This window comes from Apaloderma vittatum, unplaced genomic scaffold (genome assembly GCF_000703405.1).
Source record: "Apaloderma vittatum isolate BGI_N311 unplaced genomic scaffold, ASM70340v1 scaffold17083, whole genome shotgun sequence".
In the NCBI taxonomy this organism is placed as follows: Eukaryota; Metazoa; Chordata; class Aves; order Trogoniformes; family Trogonidae; genus Apaloderma; species Apaloderma vittatum.
Window position 1 is genome coordinate 15,198 of NW_009709978.1, and position 9,287 is coordinate 24,484.

General features: G+C 38.4%; 1 protein-coding gene across 1 annotated transcript in view; it reads left to right on the forward strand.

The window, feature by feature from the left end:
• The first annotated feature begins 263 nt into the window (after window positions 1-263).
• Window positions 264-9,287, forward strand: part of PLEKHA1 (pleckstrin homology domain containing, family A (phosphoinositide binding specific) member 1) — a 21,199-nt gene continuing 12,175 nt past the window's right edge. Inside the window, exons 1-4 of the mRNA XM_009867144.1 lie at window positions 264-426; window positions 2,998-3,054; window positions 4,473-4,518; window positions 6,619-6,716. Of these exons, the coding sequence (XP_009865446.1) occupies window positions 286-426; window positions 2,998-3,054; window positions 4,473-4,518; window positions 6,619-6,716 (342 nt within the window). The 5' untranslated portion in view covers window positions 264-285. The remainder of the gene's footprint in view (window positions 427-2,997; window positions 3,055-4,472; window positions 4,519-6,618; window positions 6,717-9,287) is intronic.

The following is a 9,287-nucleotide window of genomic DNA, read 5'->3' on the forward strand; positions in this document are numbered from 1 at the left end:
CATGCTCATCTACTATTTACCACTTGTATCTTTGCCCATGGAGTATTAGATATCTTACGTATGTGCTTCAAAGAAGTAAGGAAAGCTTGATCTAAAAATTTAGTGGTGGTATTGAGGGGGGGAACAGATATGCTTCACTTATTCTTCAGTGGAAACTTCTTGAAGCTGGTAGTTGAAACTGCTCAAAATGTTGTGGGTAGGCACAGAACAGGCTCAGAATTAGTAATGAGGAACTTGGCTTAACTTTATGCTTTTTGTTCCACAGTGTGATGTTCAGGGTCAGAAATGCCTTATGTGGATCGTCAGAATCGCATTTGTGGTTTCCTAGATATTGAAGAAAATGAGAATAGTGGAAAGTTTCTGCGGCGGTACTTTATTCTGGACACACGAGAAGACAGCCTGGTGTGGTATATGGATAACCCACAGGTGAGATGTTCTTAGCAATAGTTATTTAGCTTGTCTAAATTTACACTTTTTCAGATTTTTAACAAATTTACTCGAGAGAAATGGTGTTTGATCTTAATTCATGGACCTGGAAGCTGGGGCGACAGGAGGGAAGTTACGTAAGTGAAATTGTTGTAAGTCAGTGACTTGTCTTTGCTAATTATCTGCAATATTTTAAAGAAAAATATAATTAATTACCAATTACAGTTAGTAAAACACGAAAAGCATTGGTGAATTGCCAGTATGTGGGATCTAGGTATTGACAAGAGAATTGAAGGTCAGGTAGGAATCTAAATTTCATACCCCGTGTAAATCAGGTATTTGGTTTTAGTGATGTGCTTTATGTATTTTGCTTTTTATCAGGTGTCTTGAGTGTGCATTGCAGGTTCTCACAGGCACTAGGTAGTGCTGTGTAACGTAACCAGAGGAGCGGAATCACATAGTAATTCCATTATTTCAGGTCTTTTAATTCACCTTTAAGCTGATGTGGAAGCACGTAGTTTTCCTTGAGTTGCATGGGTCGGTTAGCAATTCTGTGTTACTTTACTTCAACTAAATCAGTCACTTGAAAATGACTTCTGATGATGCTCGGTGGTTTCTACAGCGTGAGTGGTACGTGAATGTGAAAAGCTTGTACCCATCGTGATGGAGAGCATCCTTTGTGTAAAAGCTGCTTTTATGATGTACACGCATCAGTGTGTCTCCTAGCATAGAGAACAGATCATTGCTTAGGATTTGGGTACAAAGACAGCAAAAGTGTAGGATCTAGGTCAGGTGACAACTGTCTGCCAGAAGAATGTTTGTGCCAGAAGAGTATTTGTCTTCTGCCAGGAAAAGCACAGTTAAAATGCAGTAGAAATCCACTGTTCAAAGGAACTTGTGGAAAAAAGAATAAGTCAATGGCTTGCAGTTCAATGACTGTGACTTGTGGCTGAAGTGTGCAGAAGTTCTTACTGAGGAGAGAGAAAAAGAAAGAAGTTCTGGAAATAAGAGACTTAAAATATTTGACCTCGGTGAGTGATGTGGAACAGTTTATTTTCCTCAGTTTCTCCTGTGATACAGCTAGGACACGTGGGTAAAAACTTGAAATGCCAGAGGAACTGCAGTTCACTGGAAGTTGTAATACTAATGATAATTTGCAGTGCACAGCTCTTGAAGTTTTGTTTAGACTTTCTTTTTTGTGTATGTGTTAGAGTTTATGAACAAATGAAAGGGTACCTTGCAAGCTACAAGTTCAATCTTCTTAATTTTCTTCACTACTGCTTTAGTTACAAAGAACTACAGAGCTTTTCTAGACTCAGTCTGTGAAAGAATAAAACTTCATACAGGGTGAGTCTACGGTGTGTGCAAAACTTCACTGGGCCCTTTGTTGCCGATAGAGGAGCTGTTTGTATTTGTTAAAGTCAGTGGCTCAAAGAATAATATTTTTAATTCCACTATTAACCACACATCATTATCCTAATATAAAGATTATAAAAGTGGTGTGTGCTGGGATCAAAATCATTCTGATAAAATGGGATTTAAATGTTATTTATTTGGGCAGAACAGGAAGACTCTTTTATTAAATTTCAGCATCACCAGTCTAAAGCAAACCTGGCCTACTTCTTACCTTTGAAATACAAATGGAAAATAAACCAGTATTTGTCTGTTCTTCTGACTCTGTGGGTAGCGTTTGGCTCTTCTTTGCATAATAGCGAAGAACATTTTACCTGGGGAAAAGATCAGCGAGCAGATGCAGAACCGCGCTCGTGGTCCCCAGGGAGGCCTGTGGTGGGAAGAATGATACTGTAACATAAAGGGCCATTTTTAAAATCAAAATTGTAACGGAAAAAAGTACGTGGAAAACAATGCTCTATGTGGAGGAATAAAGTTAGGAAGACCGTTTCGTCAGAAACACTTAATAAAGTGAACCATTTCTTGTGCTGATCATTTCTTCAGCTGTTGTATTTTAGGCTGATTGTGAATAGTAGTGTTAAGAGTAGTATGTTAAGCAAGGATGTAAAAAGAGCAGACGGCTCCTTTTTTTATTGTAAATATACTTAAGCTTAACTGCAACTTTAGGAAGTACTGTGGTCTTTCCGTGCAATAACTTTTAACATTAAATGAAGACGCTACAGTTTTCCAATCGCTTTTGGAAAACTCATGAGACAGCCTTTGAAGTGTCTTACGTAATAAATGGATGTCACTTCTTGCCCCTTCCGCCAGCTCTGGTCAAAATACATAAGACGCCACCATCTGCTAAGGAAAAAGTATTCTTTCCGGATTTCCTGGATGCAGACCTGCAAGAATCCTTTTTCCTCTAGTAAAATACATAAACCCCTGAAACAATTACTATTTGTATTGTTTCTAGCAGTCTTTCTGATTTCAGTTGATTAACAGATGTGTGTATAATAAACAAGTAGTTTAGATCCTGTTTCAAGCGTACATTGTGTATTGTCTATAAAAACCTGTAGGATTTTCTTTTTGTGTGTGGAATTATTTGGGTTTTTAATGTGTAAACACTGTGATACAAGAATAAACTAGTTTCACTTTGTAACATGTGATTTGTTTCAGAACCTTCCCTCTGGATCTCCACCTGTTGGGGTCATTAAACTTACCTATATTTCCAAGGTAAGAAAATACGTAAGACACTTGTTGTTTTATTTTTTTTAATAGCTAGGAAGGCCTTAACTTTAGACAATTTTAAATGCCTCTCTTGTAGCACATGGGAAACTTTTTGCTTGTGTGCTACTCTGGAATTTTGTACAAGTGTTACAAACAGATCAGCAGTATCAGGTTAAAATAAGAACAACCTAGTTACCGTGCTGTCTAGATTTGTTTTGTATTTTCAAATGGCCTCTCTTTGTGCTGCATAGAATTAATGTTTCTGAACTGTATGTTTCAGTTCTTTGAGTATTTGAATTCCAGTCAGTCTTGGAGAAAAGACAGGAAGTGGAAGATAAGTCTTTGGGTGTGATAGCTTGCAAGTAATCATGATCTTTAATAGATAGAACAGAAAAAAAGTTTAGAAAATACTGAATCCATTACACTCCCAAATACATCTGAAAATAAACTATGAACTAAGCAGAAACTGGCTTAACACGTAAGTGGAGAAAAATAATTGACCTTTTTGTCTTTCTGCTCACTTACTGTCCTTTTGCTTTTCTTGTCATACTACATCTTCTCACCTTCCTTGTTTTGTTTATTTTATTCTTGTAAAAGATAGCAGTGCTAATTAAATCATGGGTACAGAAGTGTCTGGAGATCTACTTATGTCCTTCCTGGTTTCGTCCTCCTTACTTTGCTCCAAACCTCACAGTTGTCCTCTTAATAAATCTGAAATCTTGTAGCTCCCCTGTAACGGGAGCAGGGCTGGGCACCTCCGCCTGTGCACCCGTAAAGGCAGCTCAGGTGTGCTTCCCGTGCAGATTCTCTGTCCAACTTTCCATAGTTCTTCTAGTTATCTAGTACATCTTTTTTATTTCCAGCCCCACCCCCCTAAAAAAAAGACATTTGGATGCGAGACACTTCTCTAGCTTTTCTCCCACCCTTGACAGAAGTGCTCTGTAATGTAAAAATGTCAGTGCCTCTCTGGAGACAGGACACTTGCTTCTCTCTTCCCCCAACACTTCAACCTTTTAAAGATTCTGAAAGAGAAGTAGCTACTATTCTTCTTATGTTAATGAACTGGAAATACAACTGATGCCCTTGACTGTATGAAGCATCCTTGGATTTTTTGTGCAGTTGAGATGTAGAACTTCAAAAAGCAGGTAGAAGCGTTGTTTTCCGTTTTCTGCGTTTGTCTGGTAATGCATCCTTAAACTTCAGGAATAGGAACACAGGCCTTAAGCTGTCATCTTACCATAGACTGAGCATCTTGAACTGAATTTTCTATAGTATTTTTTTGTCTTATCTGTATATCTTTATACCTAACAAACCTGCTATGCTGCTAATCCTCAAATTTAGCCACTTGAAAGAGGAAAAAAAAAAGCCATAACTGATGTATATTTTGTACGCAGAGATATTTCTAATTTTAATTTCTCTACCAGGTTAGCGATGCAACTAAGCTAAGGCCAAAGGCAGAATTCTGTTTTGGTAAGTTCTTGCATGCAGCACATCCATCAAATAGGTTCTTCAGAAATTTGAAACGAAGATAATGTTCCGCCTTTTTTTTTTTTTCCCCCTAGATACAGATGGTAATGTATTTTTTAAAAAAATAGTCTTTATTCACTGTTTCTCCTTTAGCGTAAGGGAAATGCTGGCTTCTTCATAAGGTGTGTTTTTGGCTTTTCATACTGCAGCTTAACGAGGAGTAGGTGAGAGCTGTTTTTCAGATGTTTGAAGATTTAGAGGCATTAAACTAATAAAAAAGTTTAGTTTTAGAAATAGGACCTACCTGTCATCTATGAAGACAAGTAATTTAACTATTTTATTTTAACTATTTGTTTTAACAGTTGATTTAATTGATCTAAAAATGCAGTTGGCCAATGATCTTCTCCGAAGCTTCAGCCTCTATTGCTGCACCAAAGAAAAAGAATTTACTTGAGTCACCTTATAGATTTATTGATGATGCTTAAACTTGTTTAAACTTGAGTAATGCTGTTGATAATCACAGAAGCCCCTACTGGTCTTTTTTTAGATCTTATTTTTAAGTGATTTTCCACGATTTACCAGTGTTGGGTTTTTTTTGACAAGCAGTTGGCCCTCACAAAAGTAGGTGTAGAGACTGGGACGAGCCTCTGCGCTGTTTATGGATAATTGTTCTTTATGGCTGCGTTTGCCTGAGTTTTAGCTTGGGTGAAGGTACTGAAAATGCCTGAAGGTTTTACGACAGTCAGTTAAGGTGTCCTTTGCCGTGTGCAGTCCTGGAGGGGGCAGCTCTCTCGGGTTTGTGCAGTCGGTGGGCTGGAGCTCCTCAAACACTTGGTAAATCCCCGCTGAGCGTAAAAATTTGGGGATTCCGGACACGTACCTGGCACCTCAGTTTGATGCCGTCTACAGATTCCTCTGCCCATGTGTTTGTGTTCAGCGGCTGTAAAACTGCTTTTGTCAGAGCGCCAGCTCTAAAAAGCTTTAATGATCCGAGGTGCTGGCTGAAAGCTTTTAAGACTTCTGATTTATTAAAGTGCTTTTTTTACAGTTTAAAGGGACAATATACATTTGTTATCTTTTTGTTTAAATACCAGGAGTTGTTATGGGCAACTCATTATGCAATTCTTATTTTGAATTTGTATTTGCATCTGCTTGCTTTTCTCCCCACTATGAGGAGAAAGATGATAGAGTGAAAATACCTGTTTCTGGCGTGTTTGCTATTATTGATGACTTGAACTGTTACGTTACACGTAGAGCATCAAATTCCATTCAGACTTTAGCTGCAATGATTTTAGGTTCTGGGAAGTTTTTGGTCACTGTTCAACTTAAAACCAGCTTCAAGATATCTTCTTAAAATTTGTGAGAAAACTAGCTGTGGTTTTTGTTGTTGTTTTATTTTTTTTTAGACACAGAATTATGAGAAAGGTATGTTAGGTATTGCCAGTAGATGTATAAACATTAAAAATACTCTTTCTCTGCCAAGTCACTAAAGGAAAATAAAATTTTATATTCTGGCTATTTTAAAGTTGTTTTAGTCCTGCGCATCATACAGTTAGTAATCAATAGTAAATTTTCCACAAATTAAAAAAAAAAAGAGTAAATCGTAGTCACTTTAACAAGTCTGTTGCAAATGATGACAGATACTGGTCGGAAGATTAAAAGGAGGAACTGTAGAAGTCCCCAAGTGTAAAGCTTTGTTGCTTAGGGAAACTGAGAAAAGGGAAATGGAGCAGTAGAAAATACTGATAAAATTAAAGGCTTCATTTCTAAGTAATAAAAATCACTTAAATTCTTTATGATGCTTTTAAGTGAAAAGGTTGAAAATAAAAAAGTTGGGGGGTTGGGGGCCGTGTTTTTTGTTTGGGTTTTGTTTTCTTTTGTGTGGTATGGGGGTTGTGGGTTTTTTTGGTCTTTTTTTTTTTTTTTAGAATAAAGCAAGCCTGTCAAGTGGATGTATATCTTAAGATGACTTTCTAAAAAAAAAATACAGCAGAGTTTAAATACTTACCTGAATTTTCCATCTGAAATCAAATCTTTTTATGACGGTGTTAAATGTGCTCTTAAATGTCAGCGTTGTTAACTTTTCCTCCTGGTTTTTAACAGTTATGAATGCAGGGATGAGAAAATACTTTCTACAAGCCAATGATCAGCAGGACCTAGTTGAATGGGTAAATGTCCTGAACAAAGCTACCAAAATCACAGTAAGTGGTTTAGTTGATATTTAGCAATGCTTTCGAATGGTGACTGTCTCAAGGTGCTTAAGTGTAACCTTTGCCTGGTTTTTGTGCTAGAGTAGTCTTGATATCTCAGTGAACACTTGGCTTTCCGAGATCTGGGGAAACTGCACTGAACTCTCTCTAAATTTGAACTTGTAATTTTTGCTTTGGAAATAGGACAAAAATCTCTTTCATTACAGTGTATGAAGGTTTCTAGTAATTTAAAATTAACCATGCACACTTGATGTTAATTGAAATATTCAGAAGACACTTGCAAGCCATGAAAAGACACATGTACATTTTCCTGGTGTCAAATTTTTGTATTCCTTAAAGCATCACTGCAATAGTAAATACATCCTGCCACGTTCCAAGGGCTCTCTCATTAAAACACACATCAATATATTTTTCTGCAAAGGAAATTACTTTTCTGGTTCATACCAGACAGCTTGTTAGCACATGGTAGAAAACCCCAGGTATTACTTTGGATGTTTCAGGAGGCAGGAGCTATGGTTTTGTTTTCTCTCAAGTTTCAGGGGAGTGATGACACGAACTGCTTTGAGAGAAGGACTCCGAGCATGGCAGCATACATTCACATTTGCTGTCAGTAGCTTTTTTGGTTTTAGGTTATCTAAGGATGTTTCGGTGGGTTGTTCACGTTGTTTTAATGTAACCCCTTCTTTGGAATTAGAAAAATGTTACTAATAAGTGAAAGACAAATCCTTCTCAGGTGGATATTTCACAAGGACACACCACAACCAGGCTTGAATTGTTTCCTGTTAAGTAAGTAGAGTGAATAAAGAGTTAATTATGTCAAATTAGAATTTGGTCTGAATGCTTTTTATCATGGAATCATAGAATGTTAGGGGTTGGAAGGGACCTCTAGAGATCATCCAGTCCAGCCCCCTGCCAGAGCAGGGTCACCCAGGGCAGCCCCACAGGAACGCGTCCAGGCGGGTTTTGAACATCTCCAGAGCAGGAGACTCCACACCCTCTCTGGGCAGCCTGTGCCAGGGCTATGGCACCCTCACAGTGAAAAAGTTTCTCCTCATGTTGAGGTGAAACTTCCTATATTCTAACTTAAACCCATTGTTTCATGTGTTTAACTTGCATTATAAATGGCTGGTGAAATCATCAGTGTTTTTGAGGGAACAAGCCTTTGAACTATTAATCTGTTCAGAAGTTACTTAGCATGGCCAGCAATTTAATCAAATAATTAAGATAATCCAGTTATTTTCATACGAGCACTCCTTGCTGTAGATTGTAATCCTCCAGGCGCCATCGCATTTCTTAGTGCTCCGAGTGCTGATAATTTCAAAATAACTCTGAACCTTTGCCGTCTAGTACATCGTGCACATGTTTGACTGCCGTGTGAGCGTACATTCTTGTGAGAAGGTGATTGTGGGTTTGGTTTGTGACACTTTTATGTAGGAGTTCGTGATGGCTGAAACACCCATAAAGCTGTAGCTACGAGCCACCTTCAGCTCCAGAACTAGGTGTGAAGGGAGTCACCGTGTGCCTGTGCTGGCCAAACTGGGTCTTGTGCGAGGCTCTGGGGACAGTGGAAGCGAGAGAAGGAGCCCAAGGCCACAGCTGAGCACGCTGCAACCTTCCCTTGGCCGGGGAAAGCTGTCCTAGGCTGACATTTGTGCTCACAGGACTGCTTGTACTTTTTGCAGGCTGCTTTTTTTTTTTTCCATTTTATTAAAATAAAAAAAGGCGGTCCTGGGCATAAGAATCATGAGAGACTATAAAGTAGCTTTGTTTTTGTCTAATCAGCTCCAGCTTGAGTTTTGAATGTTCCACAGTCTTGCAAAGTCCTCTGCGGAGATAATTTGCGTGTCCCGTATTTCTAAAGGAATTTGGATGCCCCATGTAAATATCCAGTAGGTTGCTGGCTAGGATATTTTGTTGCAGGACTCAAATTTACTGTGCTAATATTGAAAGGTGAGAGGAGATTATAAATGAAAATGTTTTAGGTAGCTAGTTGGTGCATCTCATAATGTTTACTTCTTGCATAAACTGGGGAATCTGAGTAAATGTTTCAGATCAGAACACTTATTGGGGAAATTAAATTCTGGTGGTGGTGTTATGGCTCTAGTTCCACATTGAAGAGAATTAGCTAATAGTTAATGATAGGAATAGGTAGTTTGGGTCAGTATGGACAGAATTGAGCAGTCTGTTTAGTGGAGGCCGTACACAGGGTCTTCGTGCTAAGTATGGGAGCGTGAGTGCAAATGTACTTGTCAGGCATCCTGTATTTAACAAAAGGCTCAGTGCTGTTGCCCCATGTTAGCTCTGCTGGTGTCGCCAGTCTAAAGTACTTATTACTAACACTGGAAACAAGTGAAAAAATAAAGAACCAGTTCTTCCACAAATTAGCAGTGCTTCCTGAAGACCAAGCACAGCACTTAACGGCAAAGATTTCAAGACACCTGGTGAAATGCCTTGATTGGCACAAATTTTCTTCTGAGAACGAAAGCGTAGCCATTGCAGCAAATTCTCGTGTAAGCTGTTTCTAGCCTTTTACAACTAGAGAATGTTTGTTAAATCCTGCTG